We start from the raw sequence: 24,030 nt of genomic DNA, 5'->3' as shown, positions 1-24,030 counted from the left end.
CCTTGAAGTTGACTCTGAACTTCTAATCAAGTGGCTTAAACAAGAAGTTAAACCTCCATGGAACATTATTACTTATATTACTGAACTGCAGGTATTGGTTAGCAAACTGGAAACTTTCCAGTGCAGGCATATCTTTAGGGAAGCTAATTTCACTGCAGATTCACTCTCAAAGGAAAGCCACATGAAAAGCTATACACAACACTACTACAGCTTTCAACAGCTTCCAGGAGAGACCAAGGGACACTACAAAATGGACAAAGCTGGCATGGCTAGCTTCAGGAGAACTAAGATGAAGAAGATCAATCAACCACCTTGAAGGAACTTCTTCATACCTTGTAATATTACCTGATATAAATAAATAATGATAATCAGGACCATTGTAAAAGGGAGAGTCTCCCTAATTTATTGCTTTTATAGAATAATCTCCATACCATTAGATTTAGGGGTTAGAGTAGCTATCTCTTCCTTTCTTTTCCTTTTGCATATGCAGGTAGTTGCAGGTCTGGAAAATTTCAGGGTGAGCAGCAGCATGTGGACCTGTACAAAGGCCTCCAATCTTTGCAGGGTTTCAGAAAATACTATATTGACAAGGCCCAAGAAGTTTCAGCCCAAACGGATAATTGGAGACGTTAGGCGAGCGACATTGAAAAATTCAGCTGCCTTAAGCCTAAAGAGAGGGCCTTTAGTAATTTGGATCCTCCAACTTGGGAAACAAGCCTTCAAACTTTGCATGGCTAAAGAAAAGGATATGTATGCAAACCTCATGAAGTTTCAGCTCAAAAGGATAATTAGAGACGTTAGTCGAGCGACTTGGAAAAAGATAACAGTCTCCAAAGCTCTTACTAAGGTACCTTCTTTATTGCTAGTTTGTGCAAGTTCTTTTTTGGTTGGATTTGTTTGTTGTATTATTGCAGGTTGCTGGAGTGATATAACAACTTTCTTTAACAACAAATACATAGAGAAAACCTCAAATACAACTTCCAAACACCCTGCAACATCTAAGCTTCAGCAGGCTAAGATGTGCAGGGTGTGTAGCAGCATGAGGACATGCACCAAGGCATCCAAACTTTGCAGGATTGCAGCAATTACTATTATGACTAGGCCCAAGAAGTTTCAGCTCAAACGGATAATTGGAGACGTTAGGCGAGCGACCTTGAAACAATCAGCTGTCTTAAGCCTAAAGAGAGAGAAATTTGCTATATGGAAGCTCCAACTTGGGCAAAAAGCCTTCAAATCTTACAAGGCTAAACAAAAGGCTATATGTGCATACCTCATGAAGTTTCAACTCAAACGGATAAGTGGAGACGTTAGTCGAGCGACCTTGAAAATCCTAACAGGCTCCAAAATTCTCTTTGAGATCCATTCTTTTCTGTTAGCCTATACAGGTCTTTACTTGTCTTTGGTTATTTGCTGTGTAGTTGCGGGTTGTTGGAGATATACACCAACATGCTCTAACAACAAATACATAGAGGACACCACTGATACAAGACTCTCCATGACTGAAACAAAAGGATGGTGCAGAAATGGAGACCCCTCTTGTTTTTGGTGCTTGTTTGGTTGTCTGTATTCCTTTGATTGTTTTTGTTTAGGTGCAACAACTACTGGAGAACCACACACAAAGAAGCTGAACCAGATCACAAGAAAGGGCCTTCTTTTCTGTGAAGCATGCTCCAACAAGTTCCTTAACCTCTCCTACTATGAAAGAAACTTGGAGCTGCACACAAACCTACAGCAGCTTATCCATTCTCCCCATTTGTTTGTTTCTTTGGTTCTTCTTTATGCAGGTTCAAAGATTCCCAAAAGAAGGGAGACAGCAGCTGGGCATAACTGGACCTCCTCTCCTAATCACTATTCCATCTATGCCTTCTCTAATAGCTCAACACCTGCAACAGCTCCATGTGCAAACCCTTTCTTGCTGGTTCTTGTTTGTTGTGTAGCTGCAGATGTCAGGATGGATTCATCAACATGTTTTATCAACACCTACATAGAGGACATCACAGATACAACCACCAAAACAAATACCTTCACTAAGAGGCCTACACAAGGACTGTGCAGAATTGCAATTCCCTCCTGGTTTTTGTGTTTGTTTGGTTGCTTGTCTTTGTTTGATTGTTTTTGTTTAGGTACATCAACACAATTGAAATCTCCAAGAACAAGGTCTCCAGCATACAACAACTCACTAGAACATAAAGCAACATCAACACATACCTGCAACAGATGGGCTACAGCAGCAGCAACAGCAGTACTATATTTTTGTTCCCTGTTGTGTGTCTCTTTGTGCAGGTACAACTGCTTCAACACCAGTAAGAACATGAGGAGCTACAGTCTCAACAATTGGTCCATCCACAGCAACTATACCTTAACCACAGCAACTTGGAGATTTCCATTTTTGTTTGTGCCTATTGGTTTTTTGTTTGGTTGGCTTGGTTTTATGCATTTGCAGGTAGCTGGAGATACATTAAATCAAGTAACATTTGTGGATACAAGACACAATACACAAGACCTCCAACAACATGCAGCACCCAAGGAGATTGCAGACTTGCAGGAATCAGCAGAATTACAACTCTTAATGGGGCTCTCTATTGCAGGATACCTCCTACAATGCATGCAAGTAATAAAGAAACCAACTAGAGCTCCATTACAAACTGTCTTCTGCTGGCTACTACAATCACAGCAACACTGGAGTACAACAACCTGGAAGCCCTCAAGATCATGCACAATGCTACTGCAAGCTGCTACTTACTTGCTGAGATGCAATCTAGGGACACAAAATGCAGCCAAGCATTTGGACATCCCAGTTGCATCTCCAATATTGTGGATGCACTGCTTCAGCATTTGTGCCTCATTAGTTTTTGATTGCAGTTGGATCTCCAAGCAGCAATTCAGCCACAGCTGAACCACTTACATCCGCTACATACAGCAATTCAGGACCATATCATCCTCAACAACAACTCCAAAGCTGCTGACTGATACAGCTCCAAAGCTGCTGACTGTTACACTTCTTTCCATTTTTCATCCTCCATAGCTGCTATAATCATGATCTTGAAGTTGATGCATCCTTCCATCTGGACTCACTTGGTACGACAAGACGAGAAAGGGCAAAGATGAAAAGAGCTTCTTCACCCCATGCGAGATAGAAGGTTCATATACTTGTTCTTCTTCAATTTAGCTATGTATGGTACGTAGCATAGTTGAATAGGACTAGTGTAGGTTACTTTCTTGTCTTATCATGGAAGGGGAGAGTCTCCCTCATTTATGCTTTCTTAGTCGACTTGTATCGGGAGGAGTCCTCTCATAGGTTTACTGCTTTCTAGTTATAGATAGCTCCTTTTGCTACGGGGATGAGTTAGCCGACCTTAATAGGTTAGCCGACTTATGAACCAACATAGGATCGAAGGTAAGGTTTATGTCCCCCTCCTTGTATTTTTCTGTTTTATTTTTATGTTAAGGCTTGGGGGTGATGCTCAACCCCTGACTGTGCACGAGAGGTGGGAGCCTCGTGTAGGGTCTGTTCCCATAAAAAAAAACAAATGCAGGAGTGAAAAAACAAATTTGATAGGAGTGAAATTGGAAGGTGAAATTCGGATTCACCATTGTTGGTTCATTGTGGTTTGAATTGTTTTTGCTGAAATTGTGAGGAGTTCAAGAAGAAACTTGAACTCCATTTTTGAGCTTCATATATGAAAATTTCTTGTGAGTTAGGTGATAATTGTGTTGCTAAAACTGGCTGGTGTATGATTAACTAAGCATAAATCAGTAGCTACAAACTGATTTGGAGCTCCTGGAGACGAAATTTAGAAGACCACCATTGAAGGACTGTGAGAAAAATTTGAAGAAATTATGAGATGAATATAGCAATTTTGTGATATCAGAAAAGGGGGGAAAAAAATTAAAAACATTGATTTAATTATATAATCTCCAATTGGAGACCGACACATGGACTATTTAATTCAATTTACGCCATTTTATGTCTTTTTGTCCCTTACGCCTACAGAAGGTATATTCACCTTCTTGGACAGGTCAGCATTTAAGGGTTACAAAACATCGATTGAGAATTGGCTGATAGGTTGGAGGAGGGTGGGGGGTGCATTTGGCTATTTTCTCAAAAATACTATGTAATAAATTTTGGAAGGCCTATCCTATGCGGGATCCCATATATAGATGCAATACATTGGCTATAGAATTAAATAATCCATCAGACAAGTAAAATAATTGATAAATTTCAGATGGGGGAGAAAAGAAGCTCAAGTTATGAGAAAGAGGTCAAATGCATACCTCTCCCACTTCCGAGAAACAGGGAAGCTTTAGAAGGGCCTTCCTTTTTTGGCCGCTGTTCAGCTCTCAAATGCGGATATGATTCAATTGTCCTCCTTAGGCCATCCTAAAGAATTAGAATCACATCAGCACTGGGTACATAATTAGAACAAAAGCCCAAGAAACTGTGGGAAAATGAATAATCATATATAGTGATGTCATCAAACGAGGGCCTACAACAAAATTCTTACACTTAAAATCCAGGTATAAATATAATCTAATTCCATAATTCCTTTCATAGTGGAAGTTCAGACTGATGCATCTGTGAAGCAATAAATATCTATTGATAGTTCAAACTCAGAGCACCAAAAGTCCAAGAATATGGTTTAGCTGAAAACACTGACCACATAAGAATTGAAAGCATCCATTAAGAAGTTAATAAGGACTATTCAATGCAGAAGATTATGAGTAGAATACATTAAGGGGTCGTTTGGAGGGATCACTATGTTTATCCCATTCCCCATACCAAACAACCCCTATCACTTCAGAGAGTGAGAGACAGATACAGCATGGCATTTATGGTTTATATGTGGAATTACCAAACCCAATAGATCAAATTCAAGGAAAGTGCGGGAACTATGGTTTAGATGTGGAATTACCAGACCCAATAGATCAATTTCAAGGAAAGTACGGGAACCTGAAGTGGGACAATTGGTGTGTAGCCAAGGCGATCATTTGCTTTCGAACAACTAAATGTTCTGCTACGAGATAGGAGTCTGATTCTTGATGGGGTCAACTGTGGAACCTTCATTCCATATGCCGCCAACAGCTTATAAGTAAACTCCACCAAATGTGCAATTGGCATCATAACAGAAGCAGGAATTTTAATTCTTGGCCTGCATACTATGAACAATCAGAAATAAACATAATATACATCGCAAGAAATGAGGTAAACGAAAAGCAGAAAAGACCAATGGTATCTACTAGAGTGTGAAGCAAACAAAAACTGCCTAGAAATAACAGAGAAGCCATAGTTCCTTTTCATGAATTCACAAGATAAATCAGGTCTGTTATTCAATTGTATCTGCAAATGTCAATGGCATCATAGACAGCTTCAGTTGGCTAGGAATTACTGTGAGTTGGTTTTATAGGTAACAGATAACCAAGAAAAAACAGTCTCTCTCTCTCTCATATACAAACATGCTGACAAATGTTGAGTAATCTGACCAAATAGAAAACAACAACATACCCACTGAAATCCCACAAGTGGGATCTGGGGAGGGTAGAATGCATGTAGACCTTACCACTACCTCATGGAGATAGAGAGGTTGTTTCCGAAAGACCCTAGGCTCAAAAATCACAGCCCCAAGTAAGAGAGAAAAACAATATACATAGCATAATGGCAAAAACAATGAAAAGTGAAGCAAATTTTACATGACAAGAACAATAACGATAGCAAAGTAAAGAGATAATTAAAGGCAATAAAAACACAACTATAATGGCATGCCTAGACCTACGACCAACCCTAAACCGACACAAGGCAAGACACCACTCTATCCCTACTAGCCTTTTATCCTAATCTGCGACCTCCACTCATTTCTATCTAAGGTCATGTCCTTGATGATATGGAGTAGCGTCATATGTTGTCTAACCACCTTTCCCAATATTTTTTCGGTCTACCCCTACCCCTCCGCATAACCCCCAAATCCAACTGCTCACACCTCCTAACTGGGGCGTCGACACCCCTCCTCTGCACATACCCAAACCATCTCAGTCTCGCTTCTCTCATCTTGTCTGCCACACAGGCCACTCCCACCTTCTCCCTAATTACCTCATTCCTAATTTTATCACTCCTAGTGTGTCCACACATCCATCTCAGCATCCTCATCTCCGCAACATACATATTCTGAACATGAGAGTTCTTTACTGGCCAGCACTCTACTCCGTATAACAACACCGGTCTAACCACCATTCTGTAGAACTTACCTTTAAGTTTAAGTGGTACCTTCTTATCACACAGGACTCCAGAGGCAAGCCTCCATTTCATCCACGTTGTCCCAATGCAATACGTGACATTCTCGTCGATGTCCCCACTGCTCTGGATGATGGATCCAAGATATTTACAGCTTTCTGTCTTGGGGATAGGTTGAGTGGCAAGCCTCACTTTCATGCTCTCTTCATCCATCGTACCACTGAATTTGCACTCCAAGTATTCAGTTTTAGTCCTTCTCAATCTAAATCCTTTGGACTCCAGAGTTTGTATCCAAACCTCCAATCTATCATTAACTCTGTCCCGAGTCTCATCAATCAAAACTATGTCGTTCGCAAATAGCATACACTATGGAACCTCCTGCTGAATAGACTGTGCCAGCTTATTCATCACCAAGGCAAAAAGAAAAGGACTTAGTATAGATCCCTGATGTAGTCCCATCTCAACATAAAAATGCTTAGAGTCACCTCCCACCGTCCTAACCTGAGTCTTGGCTTCATCGTACATGTTTTTTATCGCTCAAATATACACCATCGGAACACCTTTAGCCTCTAGGCACCTCCAGAGAAGATCCTTCAAAATTTTGTCATAAGCCCTTTCAAGATCAATAAACACCATATGAAGATCCCTTTTTCTTTCTCTAAATTTCTCCACCAGTCTCCGCATAAGATAGATTGCTTCAGTAGTCAACCGCCCCGGCATGAATCCGAACTGATTCTCTGAGATAGACACTCCTCTCCTCACCCTCAACTCCACCACTCTCTCTCATATCTTTATAGTGTGGCTTAGTAATTTGATACCCCGTAATTATTACAGTTTTGGATATCACCCTTGTTCTTGTACAATGGGACCATAGTACTCCACCTCCATTCATCGAACATCTTAGCTATCTTCAAAATAACATCAAACAACCTAGTCAACCACTCCAAACCTATCTTATCAATGCTCTTCCAAAAGTCCACCGGAATCTCATCGGGCCCGATCGCTCTCCCCTTCCTTGTCTTGCTAATAGAACGAACCTCCTCAACCCTAAAACACTTGCAGTACCTAAAGTCTTGAGGACTATGAGAGTGTGCCAAATCACCTAGTACAATGTCTCTGTATCCTTTTTCATTTAAGATTATGTGGAAGTAAGCTTGTAACCTTTGCTTGATAGAGGTCTCATCCACTAACACTTCACCTTCCTCGTCCTTGATGCACTTTACTAGATCCAAGTCGTGAGCTTTTCTCTCTCTCGCTTTGGTGCCTATACAATCTCTTATCCCCACCTTTTTCTCCAAACTCGGAATATAAGCATTCAAAAGCAGCTGTCTTAGCAAATCTGAACCTGTCAAAACCCATTTAACTTAATACGTTACATATATCTTCATCATTTTCATAAGCAACTCTGGATTTAATGGGTGTTTGGATTGGCTTATCTTTTGGGACTTTTCGCTTTTAAGCTCTTTTTTAGTTTTGGAAATGTTTGGGTAACACAAAAGGCACTTTTTTAAAGCTGAAAAAGTACAATCAAACAAAAAAAGCCAAAAAGCCAAAAGTTGGGTGTTCCCAACTTATGGTTTTTGACTTTTAACTTATAAGTCACTTAAAATAGCCAATCCAAGCACCCCCTTAGAGTCAAATCACACAATGCCACTTGGTCCTAACACAAAATAGAGATGATAATGATTGATAACTAATCTCAAAGCTACAACCAGCTCAACCATCTAGACAACATAAGTGAAAGAACAAAACTAAATTACACATTAAGAAACCAAGTTAAACACACTATTCCTCACTTCGCACCAAGAAGTACGTCTTCATCAGATGCATGAAGCAAAAGAAGGAAATACTAAGGAGTCGTTTGGTTTAGAAATGCAGAGATTAGTAATGCATGTAATAGCAATGCAAGGACTGTGATGTAGGGATTATCTCTTGTTGGATGTTTAGTTTGATATGTTACAAAATAATAAACAAGGTATAGTTTATTTTGTCATTTAATGTTCTAATCCATGTATTATTTAGTACACATATTCTTATTCAATATTCTACCAGGTTAAAATAATAGATAAGTTCCCTCATTAGCTTATGTGGGTACTGTTTATAAAAAATATTTAAAAAATCTAACCAAACACTACATATGCTATGCTAAAATCACAAAGATTAACTCTACTAAAATCACCAATCAAACAATGTACGACATTGTGTTGATTTTTTTACATAGATTAACTCTCTTTTTTTTGAGAATTTACATAACCCTCTTAAAACACTAACCAAACAGCACCTAAGATATCGATCCCTCCCAGATTGGCCAAGGACAATGTACAACATCCACCATAGCGAGCCACCTCTTGCACTAAGATACATGCCTATGCACAAATACATAATCTTACAGCCAAAATCAGATTTTACCTTATACATGGATAGTTTTGCTAGTTGATTGTTTATGTGGATAGTTCTACTTGTGGAACATAAATGGAAAAAATGATTCACTACTTAACCTTAATTTTGTACGTGGAAGCACAGGCTTCTTTAGATCATCTCATTCATATAGTTTACAACCAAAGCAATTAACAATCACTTAGACGAGGCAATCTCAACCAAAGTCACCAAAACCACCCATATTTGAAGAATTAATCTAAATAGTTGTTCCCCCACCGCTTAAACAAATAATAGTCGTTACATGTATAATATATGTATAATACATATATAATATGTGTACAACCATCCATGTATAATCTATGTATACCGTCTAGGAAAAATAAACATTGAATCTGACCAGTTATTTGTGTAAAGATCCCCCATAGTTCAACAATTTGGGTGAATAGTATTACAAAAAGGGTTGAACATGGGTTTCACCCATAATTAGCTCTCCAAAAGAGTTTTAAATGAGTTCAAAATTGCACTAAAGGGTGTGGCCTAACGGTCAATGAAGTAGGTTGAGAACCATGAGGTCTCAAGTCAGATCCAAGCGGAAACAAAAAACACTACGTGAGTTTTTCCAATGTGTTCAAGTCTTGGTGGATAGAGTTACCCAGTACCTGTGCTGGTGAGAGATAGCAGGTATCGCATGGAATTAGTCGAGGTGTGTTAGCAAAAAAAGATGAGTTCAAAACTACCTCAAGAATGTGGTCTCTATTTAATCTATTATTAGTTCTATTGTTCCGATTAGCTTGTGTTACAAGAAATCAAACGTAAGTTGATTCATTCAACAATGCCCTCTTAGGACATTTTATATTTGATTTTGCCAACACCATTTCACCTTCTCTGATTTATATTCTATATTGTATGTCACCAACTCACATACTACTTTTCAGACCCTTAAGCCCTTAGCCAACATCCAAGGTGTGACCCAGCAGTCAATAAAGTAGGGGAAGACTATAGGAGATCAGAATTCAAATCCTAGTGTGAGAAATATTGGAGAAAAATATTATTGAATTGTGTCTCTATATTATTACACAGAGACCCTATTTATAGACACTACAATACAATCCTTTACAAAGTAGGATACTATTTACTATTTCTATTTTTATTACTATTCATATTTTTATTCCTATTTTAAGTAGGATTGTATATACATATTCTTATTCTAACACTCCCCCTCAAGCTAGTGTATACAAGTCATATGTACCTAGCTTGTTATAAATGTAATTAATATGAGTACTGGTGAGGGACTTGGTTAAGATATTTGCAAGTTGATCACTCGACTACACAAAATTGACAGTCAATCTCAATGTAAAATACTGCATTTGATGCAGAATGTCGACAAACCACATAATGATCAGCTCCACTATGAGTCATGCCAAACTCCTGAATTACTGTGCTGAACTTTCCAAAACAAGATTGAGAAGATTGTTCCAGTCCACAAAGTGACATGCATAATCGACATACAAGGCTACTAAACTCCCCCTGAGCAACAAAACTAGGTGCTTGCTCCATGTAGACTTCTTCACAGTGCAGTGGTCGTTGAAAAGTGCTCAAAATCTAGTATAAAATATATGGATCGTCTTGGAATCAATAGACGCGTCGACATTAAATGAGAAAGTCACAAAAAAATTTGATCAGAACATATTCATGTGATGGAGTATTAGATTTGATGGTTGAAAGTGGTTACAATCTGAGAAATAAAATTGTATAAGTAGGGTCGGAATGATGGCACAACCCTACTGAGAAAGAGAAATTATATGGGTAGGATTGAAATGATGACACAACCCTACACAAACAAAGAAAGTAGTCACTGAAAAGATGGCACGGTGCTATGAAATTGAATATTAGAAAGTAACCACCAAAAAGATGCACTGTGACCTATTTGACAGTTTTCTTCCCTTGAATATGGGGTTCATTCATAGATCATTGGCCTTACTTTTGTTAATATAACCAATGGTCAGATGGGCAACATATATGGGTCAAAACCGTCCACCGGCAGCGAAAGCTTTTTTTGATTTTCTACCAAGATCGTAGAAGCTTTGATACAACTTGTTAGAACCGAAAGAATTAGGTGTCATGCGGAAGCTAGCGAAGAAAACCTCAAAAAACCATGAGTAAGAAGACTAACGAGAAATATACCAAAAGAGACAAACATTTAACATGGTTCAGTCAACTGACCTACGTCTACAAGAGGAGATAAACAACTCACTATATAAATATAAAAAGGGTAAGCCTGGTTCACTAGGCTCCCACTATGCACAGGGTCTGGAGAAGGGCCCGACCACAAGGGTCTATAGTACGTAGCCTTACCTTGCATTTCTGCCAAAGGCTGTTTTTAAGGCTTGAACCCGTGACCTCCTGGTCACATGACAGCAACTTTATCAGTTATAAATTCACCATATAAATATGAGAGTACAAAATATCGAGAGAAATAACCTCACACAATTCACTCGAAATAAAAAGTACACACAAGTGTTAACGTAACACTTGTGTCTCACGAATTCTCCCCTACACAAAACTCTCAAAGCCCCTAGGACTACATTGTGAATGTTACCAAGTTTGGAGAAATGAGCTTGTATTTATAGAGTCATAAACTTTATCCTACAAGAAAAAGGACTAGCCAAATATGGAGGCTTTGTGTTCTCCTTTAGGAAAAGGAAAACCCAATTATGAAAAGAAACTCAGGACAAATACCCAACGAATCTCCCCCTTTGCCTGAATTTCTGACAAAATAAATTTGTTCCATCTTCCTCACATAATCTTCAATAGGTTGCATCTCCTCTGCATAATCTCCCCTAATCTATGTCTCAACAGAGAGAACCACTTTGAAAAATTTCTCCAACAATAATCTTCATTACTGTCAAATAGGTTGCGGCTAGAATTGAACCAATTAACATGAATACCCGTTTTTAACCTCGCTCTAATACCATGTGAGAAATATTAGAGAAGAATATTATTGAATTGTGTCTTTATATTATTACACAGAGACCATATTTGTAGACACTACAATACAATCCTTTACCAAGTAGGATATTATTTACTATTTTTATTTCTATTACTATTCCTATTACTATTACTATTCTAAGTAGGATTGTATATACCTATTCTTATTCTAACATAGCAAAGAAGAAAATGGTTAGGTTATTTCTTTCAATAATCCCTAGTAAGGAGACTTGGAGCACTTTCATGTATTGATGGGTTGCCCTAGGGATCAACCCTTAGCTCATTTTTATTTGCTTGGTGATGGATGTATTGATGTAGCTATTCAAGCTGAGGTGTCATGGTGCATGTTATTTGCGGATAACGTAGTTTTGATTGAAGACACTCACGAAGGAGTTAATACTAAGTTGGAAGTTTGGAGTACACTTTGGAGTCTAAAGGGTTTAGGTTGAGCAGGCTCAAGACTGAATACTTGGAGAGCAAGTTCAATGAGGTGACGCATGATACTGACGTGGAAGTCTTGATACACATGTCATCCAAAAGAGAAGTAGTTTCAAGTATCTTGGGTCTATTATCCAGGGAGATGGAGAGATAGACAAGGATGTCCCTCACTATATTGGTGCAGAGTGGATGAAATGGAGGCTCGCATCCGGAGTCTTGAGTGATAAAAATGTGCCACCTAAACTTAGATGCAAGTCCTACGGAGTGGGTGTTAGACCAGCTATGTTGTATGGAGCGAAGTGTTGGCCAATCAAGAACTCTCACATTGAGAAGATGAAGGTGGCAGAGATGAAGATGTTGCGATGGATGTGTGGGTTTACGAGGAAAGATGGGATTAAAAATGAGGATATTTGAGACAAGATGGGAGTGACTTCGGTGAAAGACAAGATGCAGAAAGTGAGGTTGAGATGATTCGGGCATGTGATGAGAAGATGCACGGATGCTCCAATGCGGAGGTGTGAGAGGTTGGTTATGGATGGTGTCAGGAGAAGTAGAGGTAGACTGAAAAAGTATTGGGGAGAGGTGATTAGATAGGACATGGCGCAGTTGCGATTTACCGAGGAAATGACCTCAGATAGGAAGGTGTGGAGGACGCGAATTAAGTTAGAAGGTTAGTAGGTAGGAGTGAGTCCATGATAGTAGGTAGGATTGCATTGTCCTGGTGCCCTTACTAGTAGTCATAGTGTTGTGCTTGTAGTTTCTTGTTCTTTGATTTTTGTTGATATATGTTGTTGTTTCGTGAAGTTCGATGATAGTATTTTTTTAGTTGTAGTTTTGTTCTGCTACTATCTTTGTTTTGCTACTACCTATTTTTTTTTACTTCCATTACGTCATTTGTTTTTGTCCTACGCCGAGGATCTATCGAAAACAACCTCTCTACTTCACCTCTAAGGTAGAGGTAAGGTTTGTGTACACTCTATCCTCCCTAGACCTAAGGTTTGTGTACATTCTATCCTCCCTAGACCTCACTCTGTGGGAATACACTGGTATTTTGTTGTTGACTTCTTTCAATGATTGAGATGCGTGCAAGTAGGCTCGGATTCATCGCATCTGGATTAAGTTTGCTAAGTGATATCTTCCTTGTATTACTGGATAAAGCATTCTAGATTTGCAATGCAAAGCAAGCAAATAGATCATGGATAGGGGGAAATGGATTGGATTTGGATTTTGGAGGTTAGCACGAAAACATTGGTGAAGTCCCCTTCTTCTCGGTTTTGTATTGTTCTTCTATACTTTCCTTTATTAGTAAGATGATTTTGTTTTCTCAAATGTTTTGTGATTAATCTAAAATTGATATATCTATTTTTATGCAAGGAAAAAGTAGGAATAGGCATGTTTTATGATGATACATTGGGCTATGGGCATGCCTTTTACTGTTTCAGAACTTGGACCTTTCACACAAAATAGTCTTTTTTTTAAATTTGTGTTCGACAGGTTAATTTTTTTCAATTAGCTTACATATCAGATTATGCAGGTTATATTTCTTTGTCAAGGTAAGTACCTAGAAGAAAACGTTTTCCCCCAGAAATAGACCATTTAACAATTTAGTATCTACTTTTTGTTATCAGCAGTGACACCAAAAATCGCAAACCATATATTAAAACTGACATTCTAATTTCTTCCGATGAACAAAATTAAGATGCCTCCTACTTGGTGGTCATAATCAAAACTAAATATACCACCATAATTTGTGGAACCCCTCTACTATGGCCCAGACACCCAGTAAGACAGAACTTTAAGCATAACAGAGGTTCTGCTCTATAAGTTAAACAATCAAAACTAGGCTTCAATAGGTTCCAGCAAGTGGTTTCTGTGATTACTTAATTTCGTGAAAGCTACAGCACATGAACAGCAAGAACTTAAAAGCTTTTCAGAAATAATGTTTCTCCCTAGTTCTACGTGATGGATGCCTTCTCCACTGTTGATGTAATTTACGTGAAGTCTTTTTTGTAAAACTGATCTCCAAATCACAAAAAATATAAAGCAGGTAAAATGTTTCTCGGACTTGTTTACAGGTAAGTACTCGGTACGTTGCATGGAAGTATCTTATACGGGTGCATCGATTTATTTTGCTAATTTTCAGTATATTTTGAAGACATCATACGAAGTACCCACACCCTTATCAGATCCGTTAGTTTAGACACTGGTATGTCAAGACAAATGAAGGATCCATGCAACATAGGATAAAACTCCAGACATCTGCAAAGTAGGAATTATACTAGAACAAGCTTTAGAGTGCTTTTCATAATAAGACCACAAAAAGATCCAGAGAAAACAGATAGAGACAAGAATTGTGTAGGGAAAATTTTCTGGCAAAGCCAGAGCCATAAAATAAGAATACCTTTCGTAGCCAAAACCTTCAAGAATAAGTGCAACAAACTCCCAAAACTTCATTGGCTCCATATTTGTGACAAAATACGCCTGCCGACAGCAATGTTTTATCAAGGCTTTATAATTCGACAAAGCTAACATTGAAAAAAGAGCAAAAGAACTCCTAATATGCTCCTCTCAGAGGAAATTTGATAATATAAGAAAACAATATTTACTCATAAGCCTACATGGACAATATGACCATTTTCATATCTAACCTTACCTCACAAAGAGGTGTTAACCATAATAACACAGGGAAGGGAGTAAGAAAATTATGACCAACTCTAAGGTGGAAGTTCCCAAACTTGCTAGAGAAAAGGAAGACAACAAAGGCGCTCTTATTTGATCGTTTACTGTATGATTGTAACAGCGAGGAGGGTAAAGGCAAATATTATGACTTAAACCAAGTATAGAAGCTCCCTAAATAGCTAAAGAAAATAACTACAAGCAAGGTCGCTTATTTGATCTCTGAAACTGTAAGTTAGATAATAATAGATGCTCAAGTGTTGTCAGCTACAACGACCGGCATAATCTGTGTTACCCAATAAAGTTTTATAATAGTTCCACATAACCAGTAATGTGTTAAGTCTGTACTCTTTAAATGCATTGTCAGAGAAGCAAAGAACATTATTAAGTGAGATGATGAGGAAACCTCTGAGGACTCTGCCTACCAAAGAAGTATAACTTATATATTACCACACAATAGCCAATGACCCTTAAATAGTTAAATGACCTAAGCACTTAGTTCTTAGTGGAAAACGCCAATAAATAAGATAGATATTAAGCAAAAAAGAAACCCAGAAACTATATGGACCTAAAGGAAAGTAATGAGCTTCACCAAGCCTATGGAGTTGTAAGATGCAGTATAAACATTTGCTAAACCTTGATTTGAGATCTTTCAACAAAAACCAAAGATTGATGGCTCAACTTTTGTTGGTTCCAGATATAATATTCATCTTAATATTATTGTGACATTAAACACGTGTCGCAATGAGGGCAAGTACAAAAATTAATGGTACTCCAACAGTAATTCAAAAACTTTCTGCTTTTTTTTCTATTGGTGCAACCCAAGAATTTCTATTATATTGCATAATCCTGGTTACTTCCATACGTTGGCTACAACTTCACAAGTCAAAACATATGATTGCTATGGACTCCAAAAATGCATCACTTTTGGAGGATCTGACATGCACCGATTAACATTTTTGAAAAGTCAGAACCTCATAGGATACATAAGATTGAAAGCATATGGCAAAGCATGAGATCATAGCAGAAGCTTATGCAGAACATAGAAATTAATAAAATTTGAGATCTTACCTGGCCAGACGCTTTATCTGCAACTGCACCCCCTGATGCAAGAGCTCGTTCGGCACATACATGAGCATGTGCGACATTTTCTACGTATGTGAAATCATACATGTTGTTGCCATCACCAATAATGAACTGGAACAATTAAGAATCAAACAAGTTGTCAAAAATCATTCAAATAGTGGATAGAGAATTGAAGACATTTAAAATCCATCACTCTTTCACCATTACAAATAATTTGGACAAACAAAAAAATCAATAGTACTAGTAGAAAGTTCCTCACGACACATTTTCTAATCAAACTACTGAACATTAAATTTGACCTATTATATAATCACCTTAGATTTCCCAGCCCTTGCAGCTGCAACTAGTGATGGAACCAACAACCTGTCGCCAGGGCCAAAAATACTGCTAGGTCTAATGCAGCAGGTCAGGAGCCCTTTAGTATCATTTGACTTGATAACTAGTGCCTCTCCTTCAGCTTTAGTTGCAGAATAGGAATCATTATGCTGAAAACATTATCAGTAGCAAAGTATGTTTATACACAAATCTGACAAAGATTCATTTGGATGATAAACAGGAAACAGACTCTATACCTTAGAAGGATATGGTAATGATTCATCTCCATTGATAATACCATGAACTCCATCAAACACCACACTGGGGGAGCTGGTATAAATAAGTCTCTTCACTTTTAGCTCAACACAAGCATCAATGATATTCTTGGTTCCTTTATATTTGTTCAACAGAAAAGAGGAGAGTAAAACTCTCATACAGGAAACAGGAAGCCAAACAAGAAAAACACAACAACAACAACAACCCAGTGAAATCCCACAACGTGGGGTATGGGGAGGGTAAATTGTACGCAAACCTTACTCCTACCAAGGTAGGACGGCTGTTTCCGGGAGACCCTCGGAAAAACAAGAAAAACACATTAAGTCAAATTTCTGACAATGAAAGCTTTCCCTAATTGTGAACAATACCTAGCACATTAACAGAATGATGAAGCTGGTGGTTGTTGACGGATGAATCTGGAGCAGCCATGTGGAAGACAACCTCGGCTCCTTCACACGCTGCAAGTCATCAATTGAAGATTTATGACACTACATAACTTAACAAAAGCTATTTTGAATATTTTAACCCAAAGAAGATGGTCTTGGACAATTGGTGTCATAATTTGGCAACATGCATGATACCAGGCTAATTTTATTTGTAACAGTCTCAAATGTGGAAATTCACATATTTTCTTTCATACTATGGTTAAAAGTACATGGAATGTCATTTAAAGGTGTATAAGGGATCACAAACCATAATTGGAAGCACTGCCAACATCCTTCAAAACCTTTTTTTTTTTTGAAACTACTTCCTCCTTCAAAACTCATACCCTTGATAAACTACAACAACAACAAAAACAACATACCCAGTGGGATCCCACAAGTGGGGTCTGGGGAGGGTAGGGTTTACGCAGACCTTACCCCTTGATAAACTACATTTTTCAATTTTCAGCTAGAGACCAAGTTATCGAGATCAGCAAATTCAATGGCTCTCTAATAAATTTGTATTCTATTGCTAAGCATAGACATTTAAAAACAAATGTTAGCACTACATGGAATCTACAAATGTATTGCTGACATTTATGCTGGTTCTATAAATAAAAGATACATTTTACCCATCAAAGCAAACAGATGTATCGCTAAAATTTACGTTGGTTCTATAAATAGAAGTTACACTTTAACTATCAAAAATTGCCAATATAGATACTAAATTAAATTTACAGGGAAACATTAATTGGCATATGTTACTCTAATTGAATCAATATGGGCAAGGAATAGCATATATTTGATGTACATATGGAAGTTCCACATATTTTACTCTTCTAGCCAAAAAGCTGAAAACAGGACCAAATGCCAGTCGATAATAAATAAGCAGCTCATTTTCTCAGGAACCTGGTATACAAAAAATAGTTTTCTCACTACCTTAACTTACATCTGTTTATAATCAATATGGACAACCACTCATGTTCTATGATAAAGACAAATGTGCTGAACAGAAGATTTGATTCAGTCTTCTCTTACACCAAAATCATGCATTACTGGAAGCAGATAGACCTGCTAACACTAGGATCTACTATGGCAAAGCTTTGACGTCTATATCTCTTACATTTTATACAATGGATAAACCAAAAGAACATCACAGATAAGCTAATTAAAGATTTTTTTAAGACAAAATAAAAAACCAACAATAACAACTACCACTACATTTCAATCCCAAACTAAATGGGTAGGTGATTTATATACTGTATGTGTATTTAGTTCTGTTTTGGCTTATCTCATTCTAATACTCAATAATAGGAGCTTTTAGAACTAGAGGTTCTAAATATCAGTGGAGTAAGACCTTAGCGGAGACAAAAATACCAGATGATTTCTTCTCATCTATCTCTGTGTTGTTGAGGGTAGCATGTACCCATGGAATTAGTGGAGGTTCACACAAGCTGATCAGGACACCACATTTATCAAAACAAAACGTTTGAGTAAAATATTAAGAGACGGAAAGACCTTTGAGTACTTGAGACTTGTCACGAAGATCCATGGATACATACTTAGCACGGCCTGATCGCATAGCTTTTCCAACAGTGCCTTCCTCCTCATCAGGCTCCAGCTTAATGGCTGGACCTAAATCTGCAATTCTAACATGAAACATTTCGTATCGGATCAGCATTTCCACCAAATGCCGAGCAGCGAATCCTCTTCCTCCAGTCACGACACACCATCTCTCTTGCACATCAGCCATTCCTACTACTCCAATCAATCAGTTATGTAACTATAAAAGACTCATGCAGCTCGGAATATAAGTAGGAGGCAATGCAGCCACATACATACCTTCGGTGTCTTCGTACTTCAAATTGTAGCAGCTACAGACAAAGAGGGAACACTTTGAATGACTTCAATCTCATAATCTGCACTAAATCCCAGAGTTTACTAGGGTTTCTACCACAAATTTGGGGCTTGAAGATGAAGAGATGTCAGAGGAATAAAGAAATATTCTAATTTGTGATTTGTGATTTGTGATTTGTGATGATGAGCAAGGAATAAATTTTGGCAGATTTGCACAAATGCGATCATTTAATATTTAAATTTTGTCGTCCTTTAAGAAAAAAATATATGCAAAATAATCTGCGGGATTTCATTCCCCAAATAGCAAGCCCAACAAAAACAAAAAAAATTCACAAGTGATGCTTCAAATTACTTTATTAAATTGCTCGCGAGTGTTGCTATTACGGTAAAATTTGGAGTTAATATATCAAACGTTCACTCACTCAACCTTGAGAGGTTATTTAGCAAAATTATAAAAATTTATTTTGTATTAATAAAACGACTCAATTAAATTTATCTTTAAAAAAATTGACATAATAAAATAAATTATTTTTTTATATCATATAAATATGGACCTCACAAAAAAATAAAATTAACGAAAACTCATTATAAAGTTTTTACAAACAAATTTAATTAGTGAAATAAATATTATGGTATTTCTGTACAATGAGAACTGCTACTATTATGGCCTTCTCCTTGTTGGTCTAAATCTTTTTGATTCGTGATCATTGTATGATATATTGTTTGAGATATTGAGAAGAAATGAAATCAGCTTGAATGGATTAATGGCTTACTTGTTAAAAATTATGCCGGTAAAGAGAAAGCAAATAGTCTGAAAGTGTTATAATGCTTCAGTACATAGAAAACATATCTCAATTAAGATTTTAAGATATCAAATAATCAATGCATCTTAGTTTTACCACAATTGCATTCCCTTTAGCTTTGTAAGAATGGGGAATACCACATCGTCATAATTGGAACAAAGTAAAGTGACCTTGATAAACACTGCAATATCTCAGAAACTTTACTTCATAATTGCATCTTCCACAATTAAAAATAGGTTTAAGTCATCTACACTCACTTAAAATTATCCGCATATTTCACATGTTCACCTCAACTAAGATTTGTACCTATTGAACACCTCTACCATTCAACAACAGTACCTACTAAATACTTTTTGATGACATAACATCACAGATTTAATACACATCTAAGAACGAGCGTGAAGCCGGAAAATTCTTTTTGAGGACCAATCAAAAAATTACATATCAACACTAGAAAATTAAAGCTATAATCTGAACATAAAAAAAAAAATGACAGTCATCTTCCCAATTGGACCTCTCAATTCCATATTACTTAGAACCCTCACCAGTCAAATTCTTCACCACCATCCACCGCTACACCCCTTTTTCATGTATTCCTTCATTCTTTCTTTGTATCATCATTCCGTTATCACCAATATCATCGTTGTTGTTATCTTCATCGAAAAGTATCAACTAAACAAATAACCAGCCAAAACAGAAAAAATCCAAAGAGTTTAATGATAAAAATTTTCATTAGAGTTGTAGAAGAGAATTTCATCAAAAAATAAAAATCAAATTCCGTCAAAATTAATTCTGGCGGAATTCTATTTTTTCGGCAAGATCAATACAAATCTAAAATTATTTTCTTTGAAATTATTAAAGAATTCAAACCCTAAATAACTTACAACAGTAGAAGAAGAAAAATATATCAACAAATCTGAATTGGTGTTTGAAAAAGAAAGTGAGATTGAGAGAAATAGGACTACAATGTTGCATATCAGAATAAAAGAGAGGGGCACAGGTGTATGGGTGAAAAAAATTCTTGTATAATTAAGATTTGGGAGGAAAAAAGATGAAGTGGAGATGGTTACGGGAGTGTGTGGGGAGGAGGGGGGTTTAAGCCGCCGGCGGCTATGTATGTGTGTGTTCTAGCAAAGAAGAAAAGGGGAAAGGATGGCCGTTGGGGATGTGTGGGTGATATGTCGCGAATTTACAACACTTTCGATGCTCAAAATTATGAATTATAGTGAATTTTAAGAATGTTTTCGTAGATATAATGTGTTTTTATATTAATGTGCAGGAAAGTTAAGTCGAGCACATGGAAGAGCAAAGTTGTAAAAAAAAGAATTGAAGTCGAAGCTTCACGAGTTGTGAAGACTTATACGGCCCGTGGAATTGGCCATTAAAGGAATATTGCAAAGATTCAAAAATATTTCAAGGAGATGTCACGACACTCTATACGGGTTGTGAAAGGATTCACGATCAGTGAACTTGTCCGTGAAAGACAACACAGGAAAGCTAAAAGAGGATATATATGAGATTCTCCACATGCCGTGAAGACTTACACGCCTTGTGAAGCTTGCGCGTGGAGGGAATATGATTAGAACCTTTTGAGACTAAGTTATAACTCATGGGCACTTGTATAGCCCGTGAACCTCAATACAGACCGTGAAGATGATCCGGAACTAGTGTCGACTTAGCTTTTTCTATTTTGTTTAGAATTTGATTTAATTTCTATAAATAGCTCATGTAGGTTTTATTATTACGTTACGCAATTTTTATGCAGTTTTTGAGAATTGTACATACATTGAACAAAGTATTGAGTTTTTATGAATGACTTTTGAAGGAATTGATCATGATAAAGATTATTACTTTCTTCATAATTCATTGTTCTTTAATTGTTCCGAGATTAATTGCTTGATTATCGTATTATTGTTATATGAATTCTACACAATTTTTTGGTATTTTTCTTACGATCATGAGTAGCTAAACTCCACAATTAGGGTTGTGAGAACTATGACAGAATAATAAAGAAAGCAAATGTATAAGTGATTCTCAATCAATGAATTAGCATGGATTGTTGTTATCTTCAGTTTGATTTACTTTTAACAAGTGCATGAGTTAGAACTTGGCTAAATTCAATACTTGTTTGGGAGAGAGGTAGTGATTAGAAAAAGATAACTACAACAAAAATTCGAAGTTACAACCTTCGTCTAACGACTTGAGCCTGGGAGGAGATAGTTTTCTGAGGTCAAAAGCAAGGATTAGGTAGTAATAATTTTCGAGATTGGGAGGTAAGAAGTGAAATTCATTTAAAAGGGGGTCAGTACGATATATGTACTGAGTATATAAAGCATAACATATCATAAATGAGATCACATCTGAAGTAGAGATTCAGGAGACAAATATGATACTCAAGAAATCACTGTACATGTGCCTTATGAAATAAAATCATGCATGATTATATCAAATATCATATCTAGCCCATTATGGACTCGGTAAATCTGTCATATACATTTATCATATTTGGCCTATCATGGGGCTCGGCACCATCATCACATCATCATGTCATCATATCATATCATTGTATATGTATATATACCGTACCCGGCCCTCTAGTGAGGGACTTAGTGAATAATATAGTGAAACTGTGCACGAATACATACCCAGCTCGGAACTCGGTGAAAGATATATTAAGGCATGCACGAATAGAGTAATGAGTAACCATATGCATTTAAATCTTTATTTGAGACTCAATAGAATAATTAAAATGGACCATCATTTGAAAATCAAGACAATAGTCATTTCAAGTAACCTTCGATTACTGTTATAAATCATGCCAAATATGAATTATACCGAAGCATGAATTGTACAAAAATATGAATTTTACCAACTAGGATGACTGGAACCATACATATAAGTCAAGGTATAATGATCTACATTCTGAAAATTTAGAACATTAGCCATCCTAGTATACCTAAGAATAAGAGTTTCTTTGAAATTTATACTTTCGGTGTTCGTTTGTTTCATATGGATCATGCCAAAAGAAAGAAAGGTTAGCTTTACATACCTTTAGGGTTACTTGCACACAATACGTATATGCTGCCCAATATTGTCTCAAATATTAAAACGTTAAGCACTATGATTAAGCTATGGTAAGGCATAAAATGTACTCTATCGTTAATAGGTTAACTCTGAAAATTTGGACAGCACCTCCTCTGAACTTCATCATCATTTTTCGAGTATATAAAAGCAAAACTGGGTTTTAGAGTATAAATGAAAGTTTTAGATCTATGCAATATCTTTCCAAAACATCTTTAATTACTCAAAAAGGAGCTTTACACAAGGAGTTGTGCTAAAATTACTAACAGTAGTCCCATCCAAAAATGAGTTTACCAAACAAAAGTCTAGGCAGCAACTCCCTACAATTCGTACTTCCTGATTAACTTCAAAATAGCCCAAACAATGCATAAGTTCAACACTATTTACTTAACAACAACAACCACCTTATTCACAAGTTATAACCAATAAATCCATGTACAACTACTTCAAAAGTGACCTTAAAACAGCCCACAACCAACACATGTTGACAACAATATTAGCGGACAGATTTCTGTCTCCAATTAGCTCTTGTAATTAATTTAATTTAACCCATACAAATATATTATTCTACTTCAACCAAATTTTACACATCCTTTGTAGTTTACACCTTAAACATCCCTTAACCATATCATGCACAAAAATAACATCTAACAGCCCCAGCATAACTTCACAACACATTAGCATATTTGAACTCAAAAGTCCTTACACCCAAAAATATGTAAAACCTCTTCTCAATTGCGTCTTTAAAAATACCAAAAATGAACAATAAACCTTCCTTTAACATATTTAATGTCACGACCCAACCCCGTAGGCCGCGACTGATGCCCGAATTGAGTACCCAAACATACATTTATCCCAAATTAGCCTTTTTAACCGAATAAACATAGGTAGTGATAAGAAGAAATTGCTAAATATATCATAAAAGTAGATATAAGCACGAGGGCTGATAGGCCATCACAAAACACACAAAACTCAAACCGTATATACAAACCCACAACACAACTCTGTCTACAGACCTCTACAAATGATAACATAGTCATATAACGGGACAGAGCCCCATCGTACCCCTGACCAATATATCCAAATATACAGAGATAAAGTCAGTACCAAGATACAAGCTCGGAACAAGGGAGCACTGTCAATGACGCAGTAAATTTCCTAAATAGGCAGATCAGCAAATCGAACTTCGGTACCTGCGGGCATGTAACGCAGCTCACGAAGAAAGGGGGTCAATATGAAAAATGTACCAAATATATAAAGCATGACTGTAATAAATAAAACCAGAATCTGAATAGTATGTGCAGAAAATGAAATAAATGTTCAGAATTTCAAAAGGCTTATCATAATCTCAAATCATATATGCAAAAATATATGCCATATCTGGCTCCATTTTATGGGACTCGGTGAACAAACATGGTTCCCTCCCATCATTGGCGCCACAGCACAACATAACACCAAAGTTGGAAATATCTCTGTAACAGAT

The 24,030-nt window shown here is 37.0% G+C and overlaps 1 protein-coding gene across 3 annotated transcripts in view; it reads right to left on the bottom strand.

The window, feature by feature from the left end:
- LOC129872276 (3beta-hydroxysteroid-dehydrogenase/decarboxylase-like) overlaps window positions 1–19,008 on the bottom strand; it is a 44,663-nt gene extending 25,655 nt beyond the window's left edge. Inside the window, exons 1-9 of one of the 3 annotated variants that reach the window (XM_055947198.1) lie at window positions 18,649–19,008; window positions 18,325–18,564; window positions 16,753–16,842; window positions 16,366–16,499; window positions 16,108–16,278; window positions 15,779–15,904; window positions 14,433–14,512; window positions 4,952–5,150; window positions 4,276–4,381 (exon numbers count right to left, since the gene is read on the bottom strand). In XM_055947198.1, the coding sequence (XP_055803173.1) occupies window positions 4,276–4,381; window positions 4,952–5,150; window positions 14,433–14,512; window positions 15,779–15,904; window positions 16,108–16,278; window positions 16,366–16,499; window positions 16,753–16,842; window positions 18,325–18,559 (1,141 nt within the window). In that variant the 5' untranslated portion in view covers window positions 18,560–18,564; window positions 18,649–19,008. The remainder of the gene's footprint in view (window positions 1–4,275; window positions 4,382–4,951; window positions 5,151–14,432; window positions 14,513–15,778; window positions 15,905–16,107; window positions 16,279–16,365; window positions 16,500–16,752; window positions 16,843–18,324; window positions 18,565–18,648) is intronic. The other 2 variants (XM_055947199.1, XM_055947200.1) reach the window with 2 other exon arrangements.
- Between the last annotated feature and the right edge of the window lie 5,022 nt (window positions 19,009–24,030).

This window comes from Solanum dulcamara, chromosome 11 (genome assembly GCF_947179165.1).
Source record: "Solanum dulcamara chromosome 11, daSolDulc1.2, whole genome shotgun sequence".
Taxonomy (NCBI): domain Eukaryota; kingdom Viridiplantae; phylum Streptophyta; class Magnoliopsida; order Solanales; family Solanaceae; genus Solanum; species Solanum dulcamara.
This window is presented reverse-complemented; position numbering and strand designations above follow the sequence as displayed.